The sequence below is a fragment of the Lampris incognitus genome, chromosome 6 (assembly GCF_029633865.1).
Source record: "Lampris incognitus isolate fLamInc1 chromosome 6, fLamInc1.hap2, whole genome shotgun sequence".
Classification (NCBI taxonomy): Eukaryota; Metazoa; Chordata; class Actinopteri; order Lampriformes; family Lampridae; genus Lampris; species Lampris incognitus.
Window position 1 is genome coordinate 67549377 of NC_079216.1, and position 19594 is coordinate 67568970.

Below are 19594 nucleotides of genomic sequence, written 5' to 3' on the forward strand. Positions count from 1 at the left end.
TCGTCGCTTTAACACAAACAAGCAATTATCTTAAGATTGCGCACGTCGGATCATCATGTTTGCAGAGAGCGTGCGCCGAAAAGGGGGCGGGGTCAGAAGAGGGTCCGACCGTCACTGGGCAGTGTGTGTGTGCGTGTGCGTGTGTGTGTGTGTGTGTCTCGCCTCGGCGTAGTAGCAGATGTGTGTCCTCGTATGAAAGACTTCGTCAACGTGGATGTGTGTAGTAAAGGCTTGTTTTGGCGACCGGCGTGTTGTGTTAGCGCACTACGCTCCGGCCCACGTCATGTGTCGTGTTTTAACAGCGTCGCGCGTGTGAAACGTGCACAGTTGCTGGCTGCCGTCGTCTCTGCTCCGGAGAGGGTGTCCGCTTCCCCTCCCCTCCTCCATGAAGCGGTGCGATGCCCTCTGATTTCATATCCCTCCTTAGCTCGGATCTCGACCTTAATTCTCCCAAGTCCCTGTACTCCAAAGGTAAGCCTTCGCTTGCTGTGCGTCGCGATCGCGACACGAGCGCCTCTTTGTTCGGGTTCCGGCTGGAGAAAACGCCAATGTCACGTTAGCTGGCGTTAAGCTGCTAGCTAACGGTACCTAGCCGCTTCCCCCCGTACCGCCCGCCCGCCCGCTAGGCGGACGGTGTGGCTAGCCGAGCTAGCTAACCTTAGCCACATTTGGCTTGGCCACAGCCGCCGGGCTAGCTTAGGATGGGCGAGCTAGCCGGTAGCGGCTTGGGAGCTGCGGGGTAAATAGATCCCCACGTCACGGTCCTCGCAGGGGCATCTACTCCCCAGCTGAGAGGCTATGTGCGGTGGCTTACCCCGACGCCGTATCCGCCGCCGCCATACACAATGGCTCACTGGGCTTCCTCGTGGGAACCTGCGGCGCGGTGCTGGGGGCCAGCCAGAATGCCAGCATTTTGCCCGTTTTGTCGCTCCGTCGTGGGCACCTTTGCCAACTGACAGCCCCTAGTCACTTTCTGCTCGTTATCTTTTTCTGTTATTATTGAGTCTGCCTTCTGTTGGGCTCGTTTACAGTTTGCACGCTTAATGGGTGTGCGTTCAAGTTTGAGACCGCTAGTAACCCCCACGGGCACCACATTGGTAGTGCCATCGTAAACCATACACCCACCCAGCCAGCCACCCATCCGCCCAGCCTTACCGAGCATGCACACAATGCACACATTCATCTCGCTACAGTGCGCGCACATGTCTGCTCGAGTTCGTGGTAATACTCCGAAAAATGTCGATACATCAGTTAGCAGTTTGCTCAGATCACAGCAATACCTCTGTGGTGGTTAGCTAGGTGTAGTTAGTGGGTGGTGGTTCAGGCCTACTCATGGTCATTGCAGCAGTACTACTTGGTTCCCAATCTGTGCCACGATCACTTCATTATTCAGTAATACACAATATTATATTTATGCCTTTTGCCTGCCACATATTTTGTAAATGTGTGATCCCCAAATGCAGATATTTTGTTATTGAAACTGGTAGTCAGTGCTTGTATATAACATTATGTCATTGCTTGTTTATGAGCTGACCTCAAATATTGAGTAGCTCTCTTAATCGGTATCATGATTCTAAACGATTCGTGCATATTACATTTTGGCATTATTTCCCTTAGTGCCTTACTCAGATTTAGTGGACATTTTGAGTTTTTCTGTTGGTTAACCAAAAACAAATGCACGAAACACACACACACACAGTCTGATCAGTCAAGCTTTGACCTGCTGTCTAATCTGTTAGCTGAGTGCTCATGAGCTGACAGTAAGATATATGCACTGACCCTGCAATGCCCAGCTGAGCTCTTCATATGGGCCTATGGCAGCCTCCGCCATCAGTGTATGAATGTGTGTGTGTGTGTGTGTGTGAATGAGTGAATGTGAGGCATACACTGTAAAGCACTTTGAGTGGTCAGAAGACTAGAAAAGTGCTATATAGATGCAGTCCATTTACTATGCCACGTAATTGTTTATGCATATCTTAGTAATATTCATCCTTCTTGTGTGTAAAGCTTGATGGCAGAGTTGGCTATGATATATATATTTAACAAAATTAAATTTGTCATGAATTACCACATCTTTCCATTGTGTAGAGTTTTTGTCAGTAAGTGAATGGGTTGAGTCAATGAACAGCAAATACAACAAAACTGAACCTGTGTGTAAATTCAGGCTAAGGTTGGGGTCCAGTCTAGTTTGTTTGAATCGGCATTAATCGTCTCATCTCAATACTGTTTATTGGTCAGTAGAGGTTGAAACTGGGTGTCAGTTTTACTAACAACACCATTGTGTTGTCGTTTCAGGGGAAACAGAGATGGCCAAAAATGGCAATCTTTGCGGTTTGAATGCAATGAGTAGTTCTTTGTCTGTTCTCTGGCTTGAGTGTATCAAATGTTATCAGTCCTTGTTGGGCACTGAGATGCATTTTTGGCTTGCATATTTTTTTCATTTGAAACAAAAATATAGTCTGGTCAATTGTCTATTCATCTGTCATCCCATAGCCAGCTGCAAAGAATAAAATTGGACCGGTGGGCTTGCCACTTGGCAAAACTTTAAAGGCATGTGTAATGTGAGCAGGGCATAACTATGTGGTGAGGTAACTGAATTGTTCTATGTGTAGGCTAAAGTCAGTCAGTGTTTCTCAACTAATGGATTCCTGTCCATTGTTATTGAAAATAGCTTTGGACATGTGCCCATCAAAAAAAAAAGCCATCTGACTTATGTTATAGCAATAAGGCACCAACACTTGGCTCAAAAGAAAAGCATCATTATCCATTATTCCTTGGTTAACAGTTTGGATTGTAACTTTGTCACATATCCGTCATGACAACAGAGGTCACTGTCTCCCCTTATGGCACCCTATCAGGTTTTCCTGTCCGTGTCCCCCATGGGATTTTTGTGTGCTGCACTGAATTGACAACATTTAACAACCCAGTTAAAAATTGCTGTACCCTGATCATATTTGATAAATAGCGTCTTTTTCTTGAAAATGACTCCGTCTTCCATTTCCCTCACCTTATCCCTCCAAACTGTATGTAGAGGGAACGACCATCCCTGAACCGGAGGGGGGGGGTAGCTAAAAGTACATCTGTCGCCATCTTCCAATGCTGTGATTACAAACATTCCCCAGTCCTCTGTGAAACGTACACATGGCCATTGAAACTCTAGTTCATGGTCACGCCTATTTGCATATGAAACCGATTGTTGTTTTTGATTGCTATGCCACTGTATTGTTTGTAAGGGTGGGACACCTGCAGTCAGTTGAGACTGAAGAGGTCACTTAGATCAGAATCAGAATCATGTTAATTGGCCATGTGGGTTTGCACATACATGGAATATGGGCAGCAAGGCGGGGGCGGTACGGTGGCACAGTGGTTAGCGCGGTCGCCTCACAGTAAGAAGGTCCTGGGTTCGAGCCCCGGGGTAGTCCAACCTTGGTGGGTCGTCCCGGGTCGTCCTCTGTGTGGAGTTTGCATGTTCTCCCCGTGTCTGCGTGGGTTTCCTCCGGGGGCTCCGGTTTCCCCCCACAGTCCAAAGACATGGAGGTCAGGAGACTCGGCCGCACTAAATTGCCCCTATGTGTGTGTGTGTGTGTGTGTGTGTGTGTGTGTGTGCGTGTGTGCGTGTGTGTGTGTTTTGACCCTGTGTGATGACATGGTGGCCTGTCCAGGGTGTCTCCCCGCCTGCTACCCAATGACTGCTGGGATAGGCTCCGGCATCCCCGTGACCCTGAGAGCAGGATAAGCGGTTGGGATAATGGATGGATGGATGGATGGATGGATGGATGGATGGATGGAAGGAAGGAATGTGACTGGTTTCGTGGCTCTCTCAGTGTAATTAACATAGAATAACAACACTACAACACAACAATCTTCAGATTTAAACACAAGGATTAATTTATACAGGCAGAATAGGAGGTGATGAGCATCCATGTGGCGCAGCGGTCTGTTCCGTTGCCTACCAACACGGGGCTCAGTGGTTCGAATCCCCGTGTTACCTCCGGCTTGGTCGGGCGCCCCTACAGACACAATAGGCCGTGTCTGTGGGTGGGAAGCCGGATGTGGCTGTGTGTCCTGGTCGCTGCACTAGTGCCTCCTCTGGTCAGTTGGGGTGCGTGTTTGGAGGGAAGGGGGAACTGGGGGAATAGTGTGATCCTCCCACGCCCTACATCCCCCAGGTGAAACTCCTCACTGTCAGGTGAAAAGAAGCGGCTGGTGACTCCACATGTACGGGAGGAGGCATGTGGTAGTCTGCAGCCCTCCCCGGATCGGCAGAGAGGGTGGAGCAATGACTGGGATGGCTCGAAAGAGTGGGGTAATTGGCCAAGTACAATTGGGGAGGGAAAAAAAGGCAGGGGGGGGGATAAATAAATAAGAGGTGATACGGTGCCGAGAATATAGCAGATGCTGAAGTAGATGTTAGCAGGTTAGTTACATGAGTGCCTGAGGTAGGTGGACATGACGGAGCGTACCAGTACCATTCTAGTGTACCAACTGTCGCCGACTTCAGTTGTGTGTGTGTGTGTGTGTGTGTGTGTGTGTTTGAATGAAGTGTGACTGACAAATAAATGCTTGAGTTGTTTAAGGCTGGACCGAAATAGATAAACGATGAAACGTTTTCTCTCAGTAAATGTTGTGTCCAGATGAACTTCTTCAACTTTCTGTATATATATATATATATATATATATATATATATATATATATATATATAATATGTTCTTTCCCCTCAGAAAAAAAAGACATTTAAATTTATAATTTTTCATTTATAATTCTTTTTATCCTGGAATTAGAAGAAAGGTGAATCAGTTCATCTGGACACAACGTCTATCGAGAGAAACGTTTCATCATCATCTAATGCCTCTTTTCCACTACATGGTACCGGCTCAACTCGACTTGCTTCTGTCTCGTTTTCCATTACCGTAACAGCACCCGGTTTTGGTTCCCGCTCCAGTTTTTTTAGAACCTCGACAAAGGTGGTACCAGAAAAGTGGTAGCTTTACCAAAATGCTGGTACTTTCCAGTAATGTGAAATGAAAAAAGGGCGAGTTGAGTTGAGCCAGTACCATGTAGTGGAAAAGGGGCTTAAGTGGCGTCTTCAGTCTCAACTGACTGCAGGTGTCCCCACCCTTAAATGATACTGTGACTGCAGGTGTCCCCACCCTTATAAACAATACAGTGGCATAACGACCCAAACCAATGACCAGTTTCATATGCAAATGGGCATGACCATTAACTAGATGTGTGCTATTCACAGAGGATTTGGGAATGTTTGCAATCACAGCATTGTAAGATGGTAACAGACTACTCTTGCCCCCCCCCCCCCCGCCTCAGTTCAGGGGTGGTAGTTCCCTCTTCACATAGATGGCCTCTTTGATTCCCCATTCAAACCAGCGTTCCTCCCTATTAAGGATGTGCACATCCTCATCCTTGTAGGAGTGGCCACTGGCCTGTAGATGGATGGGTGTAGACTGCGGAGTCCTGGCCTGACGTGTTAGATCTCCTGTCTTGTGCCATCCTCTTGGCCAGCGTCTGTTTAGTTTCCCCGCTGTACAAGTCATGGCATTCCTCCTGTATTGTTTATAAGGGTGGGGTACCTGCAGTCACTGTATTGTTTATAAGGGTGGGGTACCTGCAGTCACTGTATTGTTTATAAGGGTGGGGTACCTGCAGTCACTGTATTGTTTATAAGGGTGGGGGTACCTGCAGTCACTGTATTGTTTATAAGGGTGAGGGTACCTGCAGTCACTGTATTGTTTATAAGGGTGGGGGTACCTGCAGTCACTGTATTGTTTATAAGGGTGGGGTACCTGCAGTCACTGTATTGTTTATAAGGGTGGGGTACCTGCAGTCACTGTATTGTTTATAAGGGTGGGGGTACCTGCAGTCACTGTATTGTTTATAAGGGTGGGGGTACCTGCAGTCACTTATTGTTTATAAGGGTGGGGACACCTGCAGTCAGGTGAGACTGAAGAGGTCACTTAGATGATGATGACACGTATCTGTCAATAAACGTGTCCAGATGAACTGATTCAACCTTCTGTGATGTTCTTACCTGGATTATTGAACATGCATTGAGACTTTTATCCTGGAATGTTTCAAATTTGGGAACATAGAGCACTCAGAGCATGTTTGTTGCTATTAGCAACAATCTTGAGTTTCACCATTGACAGTGCAATAAACAAATTGTGGGGTCAAAATGTTTGACCTTTTACTTAGATGCTCAATTAAGGTGGTTTTATTCATTTCATACAGTAACAGTAAATTATGTATTTGCTTCTCATTCACTGAAAAATTAATATTTCTCTCGTTTTAAGGCTTCAGGTGGACCAATTCATGCATTTGCAAACTGTCCAATGACGTAGGAACAATACACAGAAATCATGCATTTAGGGCATATAATCCCTTCATTGAAAATATCATATATAATCATAATAATAATATCGTATTTGGTGCTGGGTGGTGCAGTGGTTAGCGCTGTCGCTTCACAGCAAGAAGTCCTGGGTTCGAACCCTGGGGTTGTCCAACCTTGGGGGTCATTCCAGGTGTCCTCTGTGTGGAGTTTGCATGTTCTCCCCATGTGTGTGGTGGGTTTTCTCTGGGTGCTCCGGTTTCCCACACCATCAAAAAGACATCATGGTAGGGTTAATACTGCTGTCTGTACCCTTGACCGAGGCATGGCAAGACGGACTGGAGTTGATCCCTGGGTGCTGCACGGTGGCTGCTCACTGCTCCTAGCTACACAGCTAGGATGGGTTAAATGCAGAGTGTAATTTCCCCATGGACATTAGTAACGTATCTCAAAATTTAAAAAAAAAAAAAAAAAAACATCCATCCATCCATTATCTGAACCGCTTATCCTGCTCTCAGGGTCGCGGGGATGCTGGAGCCTATTCCAGCAGTCATTGGACGGCAGGTGGGGAGACACCCTGGACAGGCCACCAGGCCATCACAGGGCCCACGTACACACACACACATTCATACCTAGGGACAATGTAGTACGGCCGAGTCACCTGACCTACAGGTCTTTGGACTGTGGGAGGAAACCGGAGCCCCCGGAGGAAACCCACACAGACACGGGGAGAACATGCAAAACTCCACACAGAGGACGACCCGGGACGACCCCCAAGGTTGGACTACCCCGGGGCTCGAACCCAGGACCTTCTTACTGTGAGGTGACCGTGCTAACCACTACACCACAAAAAAAAACATCAAAACTATGTTGCAGGCAAAGACTAGAACTGCCAATTGCTTTGACATGCTGTATGTTGAAAGAGGACGATGTCAGCAAGTCAAGTTGTAACAGCTGTGAGTCATGCAGGTTGTCATGTTATTTTCATTTATCGAGAACTAGGCTGTTACATGTCATCCGGTATCAACCAGACTGAGACAACATGTCAGGTGCGGCCAGAATATTTTTATTTGTTTGTCTGTTCCAAGACGAGACCTATTAGCATGTTGACTCAAGGAATAAGCCTCAACATTCAAAACCTGTAAAATCTTGTGGGATACGCCGTGTTCAATGAAGCTATTTGAAGACACCTACTTACGTTTAAGAATAAAATGGGTTTTTGTGACAGTTGCCACATAATAAGAATGACTGTCTTGTCGTGTTGTTGGCAGCTGGGGGTGATGGTGTCAAACAATCACAAATCACTTTTTTGTATCAGCGGATTCTTTCTCGGTTGACGTCCTCTTCAAACACGTCTTTTGACTTGATGCAAATTCGAGCAAGAAGTTTGTGAACGTTCTATTCTCTGTGTAGACAGAAAAAACAGCCTAATGCTGAGCAGGAAGTGAGTGTGTGTGAGCTGACACAGGAGAGAGGTGGTCTGTACTGTGGTGTAAAAGCCAAAAGAAGTTAAAATGCATATGTGGCAGCACGGTGGCCCAGTGGTCAGCACTGTTGCCCCACAGCAAGAAGGTCCTGGATTCAAACCCCAGGCCATCCCAGGTCCTTTCTGTGTGGAGTTTGCATGTTCTCCCCATATCTGTGTGGGTTTCCTCCGGGTGCTCCGGTTCCCTCCCACCATCAAAAAAGACATGCATGTTAGGGTTAATACTCCTGTCTGTGCCTCTGACCAAGGTAATGGGAAGAAATAGCTGGAGTTGGTCCCCGGGTGCTGCATGGCGGCTGCCCACTGCTCCTAGCTATACAGCCGGGATGGGTAAAATGCAGAGATAAATTTAATTTGTATGAATGTACAAAATGACTGATAAAGAGTATTCTGTTCTGTTATTCTGTTAGTGGAACAGGTCCGTATTGCTGGGTGTGCTCTGCTGGCTGACCTCTGAGCAGTCAGACTTGACTCAGTCAGCCTTAACACATCCATGCACAAAGACTCACTTTTTCCACACTGCAGATGACAGCAAAACAGACAAGAGATGAAGGAAGATCACAGCATATGCTTTGTGCTGAGACAACGGCATAAAAGGTTAAAATATGTGTCAGGTCAGCTGTTGCCATGGCAGCAAAGGTTGATAGAGATCTTTTGGTTAGCTGTCTTAGTGAAAAGTTTCCAAAAACGTTCAGCCTGCTTTGCAGAAGGTGAGCCTCCAGACGGTGTGGGTCATCATGTGGACTGTGGTGACTTTGTTATCTCTCTCACAGCACCGTTGACGTCACAGAAGCAAGAGATCAAGTGTCTTGTCAGTCTCACCATTTTGCTGGTGCTAAGTCACAGAGTGTCAGGTGACTGCTACACATGCTGGATACGGCTCATCCACAGCTGAAATATCCATGTCAGGGTGTCGATGGGCCGCTGTTTCTTAGCAACCAGACTACCTAATGCTGTGTTTATGTACCATTAGTGGTGGTCTTCTAGTGTAGCTGTGGAGTTTGGTTATAGTCTTCTGGGAATCTTACTCTAACCAACGAACAAGGTATGTCTCCCTTGGTTTTATTTAACTCGGCCTCACTGGGAGGACTTTCAATTCGTATAAATACCTTGTGCTATGTTTCTGCCTCTTTCACTGTCTCGTCCCTTAACTAACATGGATGCTAAGTGGACAGCCTGGTCTACTTAACTTGACTTTTCACACTAGGTAATTATCATATGATTTATCATTTCTCCTCTTCCTCTATGGCAGAGTCAGTGTATGACCTCCTCCCCAAAGAGCTCCAGCTCCAGTCCTCGTCCGCCCAGACAGACACACCCACCATGAGCCAGAAGAGTGGGGGAGAGGCAGGACCTCCCCCCTCTGCAGCCCTGGCATCAGGTGAGCAGCCTCTCCAGCACACTAACCCCATGATCTGAGATCAGCTTCATCTTGCAAAGGCCTGCTCAGCCCAGCATGGGTGGAAACGTTAAATTAGCCTTGCCTCAATGCCTAGGGGCAACTTAACCCATTTTACAGGGTTAAATTCGCCTTGCATCAATGCCCGGGGGCAACTTAACCCTTTTACAGGGTTAAATTAGCCTTGCATCAATGCCTAGGGGCAACTTAACCCTTTTATAGGTTATAGGCTTTTGAATTCTGGCGTGATGAGTATTTCTGACTACATGAAACATCAGTGAAAGTCTCGACTGTCTAGAGCAAGACAGGATGTGGTTCTGTCTATCGAAATCTATCGTATCTGAATTAAATAATGTAGTGTGAGCTAACACAGATCAACATTCTGGCTTGTAGGTCTTGCCTTTAGTGAACAGCCAGCCTGCACATCTCTTATTGTTGAAATACATAGATCTAGGATCTAAGAAGTGTCTGACAATAGAGTTTGGCAGCATTAGATTATTTTTGTCTGGATGAGATGAGTTGCGCTTCAGAGCCCTTCACCACCTCTAAATAAGCACAAGTAGGCCTTAGTATAGCTTCTGTTTAGATGCCCAAGTTTTGAATGTCTGACAAAGACAATGTGCCCAGAGCAGCTATAAATATAATTACTTTTCTACTTCACTGTCTGTCATCAACTATCTGACATATATACACAAAATAGATCTTGTCAAACCATACTAGGTCATCAGATAGGTGCCTGAGGTTAAAAAACAGAACTTTGCAGTTCAACATTTAATTCACTTGCATCTCCAAAAGATAACGTCAAATTTAGTGAAGTTTTAGGTTCATTCTCTCTGCAAAACTAAAGGAAGTTGCCCCTAGCCATTGGGAGACTGTCTTTTGAAATAAATTTAGGGAAAAAAATAAACATTCTGATCTTGGATCATGGTTAAGGGCAGCCAACATCAAGTATGATCACGAAGGAATTTCATGGTGAGAGCAAACTAACTGGTCAACAGTCAAGATGTAAAGAGAGCGCTCTTGTTAATGCTACCTTTTCACTATCCTGTGTGACCCTCGCTCTAAGCACTGCTGATCAAAAGCATGACACGTGTAATGTCCTCCAGGTCATCGTTAACTGAATACACTTGCTTCAAAGTGTCCATAAGTGATCAGCTTCAAAGTTGCTTCTTCCCTCAGTATTTTAACTCATCCAATTTACTGATTGACAGAAGTTGAATCTTGAATGATCAGCTCTCTTGTTGCTCATTGGCTGTCTCGTTTTTATTGCAGGAAGTTCCCTCTGAGGCAGGGAGTGTCTGCATATAAAATGGTCTGCAGTTCACTGCTCCATAGGTCAGAGGCTTGTTTATTCTGTCTCCATGGCTACGCTCAGTCCCAACCAAATCTTCCAATTGGCATGCGCAAACTATTTTTTACTTCTGAATGCACATTGCACCAACTTCTTTAACCTCAGCAAATTTAATTTGGCGCCACATTACCAGCTTGCAAATTTGGCTGTACAAGAAAGTTTGACCAGATTTTGTTCTTTTTCTTTCTGGCAATGTGTATGTAACAATTTGTAGCTTGCTTTTGTTTTTGGTAAACAAAGCATGCCAGTTTTGTCACGTTGATTTTAATTAAGAAAGTTTTTGTAGGAATCAAACCAATGTGGGGCCTATAGTACCCTTCTCAACTTTAACTTCAGAATATTTGATCAGTGCTCAAGAGCTCTCGCATGCACAGTGAGGGCGTATGACAGGCAGAATTCCATTGAAATTAGAGTTGGGAAGAAGGGAAATCAGGACAAATCTTGCACAAATTCAGTTGCTTGAATGGGACTGCTAGCCTGCTCTGTGTTGATCACCTGTATTAAGTCTGTTTATTGTGTATACTACTGTACAGATGCCACCTCATCCACTTCCAGCCCCTCCGCCTCCTCCTCCCTGGCCATGGGAGTCCCTTGCTCTGGCCCCGCCACAGCCCCCTCTACCTCTGCCTTGGACCACTTGAAGGCTCCCCAGCATCTCCACTCCAGTGGAGGGGATGGAGCAGGAGGCTTGGAGATGCACGGTGTGGAGGGTGCTCTGCCTGCCCTTGGCCGAGTTAACAGCGGCGCAAACCCTGCAACGGGAGACCTAGGGCCAGGGCTGGGAGTGCAGCAGCAGCCTCAGAACACCCCATCAAAGCGGAGGCCTGTGTTGAGCATCTCCCCACCCCCCGAGGACCTGTTTGATGACAGCCAGATGTCTTGCCAGGAGGAGCCCACGCCCTCTGGCCCACCAGGCCCAGAATCGGAGCACAGCAGCAGCATGTGGGCCGACGACTCTGCCTCCAACTTCAGCCTGATCAGCTCCAGTTCCTACAACGACAACACTGAGGTGCCACGAAAGTCCAGAAAACGCACCCCTCGCCAGCGACCCGGCCCCAAACCTGCTCCTCCAGAAGACAGCATGGATGTGTTTGACGCAGACGGTGCCAAGGCCCCTCACTTTGTCCTGTCCCAGCTTGGCCCAGACAAATCTAGCCCTAAGGCTAGGTAAAGTGACCCTTATTTACTCCACATTTTATGAGCCACGTTATACTTTAATCTTTAAATCCCTCCTGCCCTCAGCAAGGATACATTAATAAAGATTTGATTTTAGTTTCTTATAAGGAACTAGAATTTAAATCCGCCTGCCGCCCAATGACTGCTGAGATAGGCTCCAGCATCCCTGCAACCCTGAGCAGGATAAACAGCTTGGATAATGGATGGATGAATGAATAAAAGTAAGTTTATTGTGCCATGTGATCTGTGTTACTGTTTAGCTCTTTGGAGACTGGGACTCTGATAAAGGGTGGGCTGCTGTCTGGTCAGTACCCCCAGAGGAGTGACGGGAAAGAGCTGAAGATCCTGGTCCAGCCAGAGACCCAGCACAGAGCCCGCTACTTGACTGAGGGCAGCAGAGGTTCTGTCAAAGATCGCACACAACAAGGCTTCCCCACTGTCAAGGTTTGGGGAAAAAAATACAAAATGCAGTTTCTCAATAAGTAAAAAATGTTACATCCACATGTCAACTCACTAAATAAACCAATTGTCATCTTTACTAGTGCAGCGTTATAAGAATATTATGATTGTCAATATAGTAGTAGTAAACAAGTGATGAATTTTGGTTTTGTCCTCAGTTGGAGGGTGTGAACGAGCCAGTGATGCTACAGGTGTTTGTAGCCAACGACACAGGAAGAGTAAAGCCTCATGGTTTCTATCAGGCCTGCAGGGTGACAGGGCGCAACACTACGGCCTGCAAAGAGGTGGACATAGAGGGCACCACCGTTATAGAGATCCCACTGGAGCCTACAAATGACATGACACTTGCGTAGGGGGTCTTTTTTGTTATTGTTGTTGTTGATTCAACACATAACATGTGTGACAATTTCGACTTATGAGGAATTGTGGGTACATGGTGATTTATGCCCAGTGTCCGTCTTTACTCTGGTTCCCTAGGGTGGACTGTGTGGGTATCCTGAAGTTGCGTAATGCAGATGTTGAGGCCCGTATCGGTGTGGCTGGGTCGAAGAAGAAGAGTACCCGTGCAAGGCTGGCCTTCAGAGTCAACATCCCCCAACCTGATGGATCAGCCCTCATTCTACAGACCCCCTCATCACCCATCCTCTGCAGTATGTGACCCAACAAAGCGAGACGCTCACATATTTACCCATTCTGAATCTTTCCTCACAAATAATGTCTGGATGGATTTTTGCTTTGATACACAGCTAACATCCAAGGTGTTATGTGGTTGTAAAGTCATTTTGTGTGATTGAGTGTATGTTGTATGTTTTCAACCTTTTAGTATGAAAAAGTTGGGAAATAAACCCCAGAATGGTAGAACGAGTCTCAAGACAAAAAAAAAAGAGTGCCTATAAAACCCCAAATAGCGTAAAGTATTACATTCCAAAAATTGTCAATAGATTTGGAGCAGTTCATGTAATTATCAGAAACCTTGGTACATACATGTGTATTGTTGTTAAGGAACTTCGACCACTTTCTATTTCACTTTAAGGGTGTTTTCTCCAAGTCAACCCTCTGTTGACACTGATGTCAGAAATTAGCCTTTATATGCTTCTGCGCAAGAGCAGGTACTTAAGGGAAGAAAGATGGACAATGAAAATAACATGTCCTATAAAGCCGCTGATATATCTTTTGGATGATCAAGTAGCGGTCGCCTCACAGCAAGAAAGTCCTGGGTTCGAACCCCGGGGTAGTCCAACCTTGGGGGTCGTCCCGGGTCGTCCTCTGTGTGGAGTTTGCATGTTCTCGCCGTGTCTGCGTGGGTTTCCTCCCACAGCCCAAAGACGTAGGTCAGGTGAATCACCGTACTAAATTGTGTGTGTGTGTGTGTTTGTGTGTGTAAATACCCTGTGACAGCCTGGCGGCCTGTCCAGGGTGTTTCCCCACCTGCTGCCCAGTGACTGCGGGAATAGGCTCCAGTATCCTGTGACCCCGATTGGGATAAGCAGCTTGGATAATGGATGGATGGATGGATGGATGATCAAGTAGCATCACAGGATATTTGTTGAATTGTGCCAATAATAATTCCAGAACAGGAATACAGTATGACTGACCTGTTTAAACTGAATATAAATATAACCTGCTGTGCTTAAGGTTTTAAACATCAGTTCCTTTGGGAATTTTTACTCATCCAAATATTTTGGGAATTTACCCTTGAAACGATGGAAAGGGATTTGCAGGAGGAAATTATTAATCTCCAGAGGTGTTTAAAAAGTGATCAATAGGGGGTACAAAAAGTTTGACTGGTGTCAGTCTGGTGGATTTATTATTTTTAATAAAATTTGGTACAGATGTTGTGCCAAATATGTATCCAAATAGTTTGAATAAACAGTAAAGTTCTTGTACTTGTATAGATGGTGAAAGTTTTAGTTCGCATAATAGTATTTATTTTGAAATTATCCAGTCACGAGTGTGTTTATTTGGGGTTTTACGTAGACTATGGCTTGTACAATCACAATAAAGGACAAGAACAATCTTCTAATCTTTGGATCGTTCTGTCTTTACCCAGCCCAACCAGCAGGAGTGCCAGAAATACTGAAGAAAAGCCTTCACAGCTGCTCTGTGAGAGGAGGAGAGGAAGTGTTTATTATAGGGAAGAATTTCCTTAAAGGAACCAAGGTCATTTTCCAAGAAAACATTGCAGGTGCTCCAACCATCCTGATATGTTATTGTTTTCCTGTTTTATATCACCTTGTTGCCGTTCGCCATTCTGAACATGAACACTGAATGAATCAGTGACCTACTACTACTACTACTACTACTACTTTCAGCTGCTGCCATTAGGGGTCGCCACAGCGGATCATCTGTTTCCAGAATCAATGACTTATTATTATTATTATTATTATTGATAATAATATTATCATTATATCACCAGATGATAGTTCCTGGCAGGCCGAAGCAAAGATTGATATGGACCTATTCCATCAGGTAATTCCAACTGGTTAATTAGTGTGCACTTAAAATGATAAAACACCCCAATTATTTGTTATAATTAGTTCAAGATATCAGCAAGACTTTAATTTTGGACTCTTCCTGCTGTGCTTGCTAGAACCATCTGATAGTGACTGTCCCTCCATTCCACAACCAATCAGTCTCCTCTCCTATTGCCGTGGGAATCTTTGTGATGACCAATGCCGGTAGATCACATGATGCCCAGCCCTTCACTTACACTCCAGATTCAGGTATACCATTATGTGTTTCATATTAAAAAGAATAAAAATAACGGGGTATTTGTAGGGAAATAATGGATTTAATCATAATCCTCATTATTTGGCCAGCTCATGATTTAATCTGATTTGAGAAACAAAAATATTTCACTGCTCTTAGTTTTGCGACCAATATCTGAACTTCTGTCAACTACAGTGGCTGGTCCAAATTTCAGTATTTTCATAGTCCCATTATTCTATTATTGTTAACTGAGGATACTTAAACCATGGTACAGATTAATACACATAAATTTGTTCAATCCCAGATATGCTGTGGGGAGAAAAAAGAAAATGCATGATATCAGCCTTTTTACAGCTTCATTTACACATTAAATCTACAATATCCAAATGAAAAAAATATATAAATTTCTTTGTTTCTGTTCACACCCTTAGCGGCAAACTCACTTGGCCTTACAGTAAAAACAGAAGGAGCTTCCCTGGTCAAGACATGCCTGTTTGAGGGCCAGATCAAATCTATAGCCTCTGATTCATTAGATTCCTCTGGTCAGCCATCCAAACCCCAAGAGGTTACTCCAATGGAAGTGTCCAGCAATCCACCGCCTGCAGATGTTTTCAAGGTATGGAGCTGTTGTTTCATAACTGACGAGGTGGAGTCAAATATCAGTTTGAGTTTTGCAGTCAGTACAATATTTCTTGCCCTCTCTTCTTTCCTCAGCCAACCCCGGACCCTCTGGTCACAGTGCAGCAGACCCTAGAGCTCAGCTCTAGCCCTCACCCAGGTGGAGAGTCTTTTCCCAGTCCTATGCCCCTGCAACCTGAGGATGTTGAGCTTCCCCAGGCTCCCCCCATCTTCCCCAGCCTAGAGCCCCTCACCACTATACAGAAGCAGGAAATTGCCCCAACAGCATCCTTCCCTGTATCAGGAGACACCACCATCCCTCCTGTACCGCCAGAAGTCCCTCAACAGTTTCTCAGAGAACCTCAAGAGGGCCTCCAAACAGAGGATTCAAATAATAGCAATGGGATTGTGGTTGTAGCCATGCCCCAGATGGCAGACCCCTCCCAACCCCAGACACAGCAGGCCCAAGTCCCGTTGTTATCCCAGGAAGGGGTAGCTCAGTTGGAGAGGGCAGTAAGGGAACTGCAGGCCGGAAGCAACACCACATTCCAGCAGGTCTTGGAGGCAGCTGTAGTCCAACAGCAGCTGAACTCTGTGCTATACAGCCCCACGTCCTCTGCCGAATCCCTGCAACAACATGTTCAGGAAAACATGAATAGCCTGCAACTGGGTACCACAGAGAACCCATTAACAACACAACAGCAGCAACAACAGCAACAACAACAAATACATCAACAGTTCCAGCAGCATCAACAGCTGCAGCAGCAACAGCAAATCCTTGGCAACCTACAACAACAGCAGCACCTTCAGCAGCAACAACAGCAAGTCCTTGGCAACATGCAGATACAACAACAACTTCTGCTCCAGCCTCAAGACCAACATCTTCAACAACAGCAAATCATGGAGAACATACAACAGCAGCAACTTCAACAACAGCAGTTGCAGCAAAATCAACAGCAGCAAGCCCTCAACAACATGCAGCTCCAGGATCAACAACAACAAACTCAAATACTTAGTAACTTACAACAACATCAGCTACAGCAGCAACAACAACAACAAAGTCAAGCATTGAGCAACCTACAACAGCAGCAACACTTACAAGAGCAGCAGGTACTAGAGAACCTCCAACAGCAGATTCAGGCTGAGCTGCTCCAGCCTCAGATCCACACCTCCACCCAACCTCAACAGCCTGTTTCCCTCTTGCAGCAGACTGAGGACCTGCTCAACATGCAGACCGGCTTCACACAGCAGCCTACATCTCACACCTCTCCCCCACAACAGCTCTTCCAGTCCCCACGGCCCCTGGCCGAAAACCAGAACTCGCAACAGCAGGTCCAAGCTGCCCTGCTCCAGAACACACTGACAGTTTTGACCAGTGGTAATCTTAACCCAGAGCAGTCATCAGGATCTACCCTGTTCCTGTCCTCAAATCCACAGCCTCAACAGCAGCAGCAACAGCTGGCTTTCCTCTCCTCCATGGATACATCTGCCAGTGAACCCCAGTCTGTTGCTATGTTCCAGAACCAGCCCCAGTCCCAGCTATCTCCAATGCAGCAGCAGACCACCCCCATGGACCAACAGCAGTCTCCACAGCAGAATCCACAGCAGCCACAGCAGCTTCCAATCAGCCAGCAGAGCTCACTATTTCAAAACATCCCTAGTCACACACAGGCTAACCCCCTCCCGCAGAGCCAGCTGGCCCAGCCACAGCAGACCAGTCTGCTGCTCTGCACTACAGATCTCAACCCCCAGGCTCTACCCCCAGCTCTACTATTCAGTACCCAGAGTCAAGGCCCTCCCCCTATGGGCAGCATTGGGGTTGGGATTCCCCAGCCAGAACCAGTAGAGCCCATGTCCTTCCAGGACCAGAGTTCTACAGGTGGCAGCTCTGCATCCCAAGAGCCCACACAACAGAGCCTTTTTCAGGAGCAACAGCCAATGCAGGTGGGCTCCAGCTCCAGTAGTGTCCCAAGAGGCCAACCAGTGGAGCTGTACCTTCCACAGTCCTCTCTGTCTGGCCTGCAAAATACCATGGGCTCACAAGAGCTGGGTACCCAGGCTACAGGCTCTGGTACAACCATCTTTGTAGTACAGGGTAGTGTGGGTGTGGTAGCCAGTCCAGGTCAGCAGCCTCCGGAGCAGCTTTTCCAGACGACAGTGAATGGGAGTGTGGCACCACAGGGACAGCCTAACCTGTTTGTGTTTGGTATCCAGAATGGTGAGATGATTATGGGTTGTTACAGTATCTAAATAATCAGATAATGTTTACAGGAATTGGTTTAATGTTTTCTAAGCTGTTCAAGAGCAATAGGACTTACAAATGCTGTTTGGCTGTTTCTTCATCTTTTTCCCCCCTTTTTGTCTATTCTCAGACTCGCCCCAGCTGCTCACTCCCTCCAGACCCACACTATCAGCCCAGAACCAGCCGCAGAACCCTGGCCACATGCAGGCAGTGGTCCAGACTGGGTCCCCAATGCAGGCCAACATGCACAACAGCATGCAGAACACCCTGCAGACTAACCTTCAGGTGCAAATGCAGTCCAGTCTAGAGAGTGCCATGCAGAGCAACCTACAGAACGCGATGCAGGCAAACACACAAACTCCACTGCAGTCCAGTTTACAGGCAGCCATAGAAACAAACCTGCCATCCCCAATGCAGACCAACCTACAGACATCAATCCAGAGCAGCTTACAGAATACATTGCAGGCATCTATGTCTGTTTCCTCCAATATGGAGAAGATTGAGGACTTGTTGGAAAGCTTACAGAAGCAGTGATGATTACTAGGACCAGACAACCACTCTGGAGAGTGAGTCACACGTATCATGGAGTTTCACATCCTGTCAAGTGGTGTCCTCTGCCAATACCACAGTCCCATAGAAAAAGAAAAATATTTGAACAATCAAATGCCCTTTTACCCAGAACTCACACTGAGCTCACGTAACTCCTGATTTAGTCTATAATTGTTGTTGATTATAGCCTTCTTACAGCCTTCTTTTCATCAAAATGATGAATCTTCCATTGTTGTTACGCCTCTCGCAGGATCAGAGAGGCCTGTAACTGCTTCAAACATCAGTCTCGTAAACGCACTGCTTGTTTCCAGTGTGTTTTGTCATGTGAGCCCAAGAGGCGACCAGTGAAGCGCCGATGCGTAAAGGTAAGGAGGAGGGACTGAAGAGTGGTGAGGTGTGTCGGCTGGAGCCAGAGGGAGGAAAACTTAGATGAGATGCAAATGAGATTGTTCAGCTGAGGAGCAGAGAGGGTGGGGTGGGATTGGGTGGAGAGGTGTTGGACGTCAGATCGCATATGCACAGAGAAAGGATGCGGTTGACGTTGTGTCAGATGTCGGATGTAGTGAACTGTGGGACTCGGCCTCATGTTGTGGCACTCCTCAGTGTTTTGTTATTGTTATTGTCGGCCTCTGGGTTTACAGAAGTGTGTGAGAAATGTATGAGAAGCTTTCAGCCGTGTAATGAGTATCTTTTCTTTGTCTTTTGTTTTTTTAAGGAGTTGGTAACCTTTACCAGTTAAACATGAATAGAAAGAAACTTTCCGCAACTGAAAAAAAAAATGAAGCGTTGTGTGGTTTTATAAATATTTTATCTTAAGCACTTTATAACCTCTTTTGTGTAACCAGCTAATTCTTATATCCATCCACAACTCTCTCTTGTCCCGGATGATTTGTATTTGGAAACCTCCATTTTAAAACGAGAAAAAAAAAAGAAGTCATTCAAAGCATTTGTCTTTGTAAGAGTCGATGTTTCGTTTTTTTTCTTCCTCGTGTCACGATGTTTTATTTGTAGGGTTGTAGATAACTTTGTATAGAATGTCTGTTCACTGTTGAACTCTCTCGTGACTTCATCCTCAGTGGTCCAGTCAAGTCTGTCGAGAACCATTCCCCCAAAACTCAGATTGACATTTTTCAGAGCGTCGGCCCGACGAGGCAAGAACGGTTTTGTTTTTGTTTTTCCACGCAAACTGACAAGACGTTGAACATATTGATGAACTGGGCTGTGTCTCAGTGAAGGAATTGCCATTTGTCCTTATTACTGTACT

General features: G+C 46.1%; 1 protein-coding gene across 1 annotated transcript; it reads left to right on the forward strand.

Moving 5' to 3' along the window:
* The first annotated feature begins 184 nt into the window (after positions 1-184).
* Positions 185-18704, forward strand: nfat5a (nuclear factor of activated T cells 5a). The gene is made up of 12 exons (XM_056281882.1): positions 185-471; positions 9080-9208; positions 11111-11744; positions 12014-12197; positions 12371-12561; positions 12690-12862; positions 14263-14397; positions 14629-14681; positions 14803-14935; positions 15353-15537; positions 15636-17757; positions 17912-18704. The coding sequence occupies exons 1-12, from the start codon at positions 399-401 to the stop codon at positions 18313-18315; spliced, it is 4416 nt and encodes a 1471-aa protein (XP_056137857.1). The 5' UTR covers positions 185-398; the 3' UTR covers positions 18316-18704.
* The last annotated feature ends 890 nt before the right edge of the window (positions 18705-19594 follow it).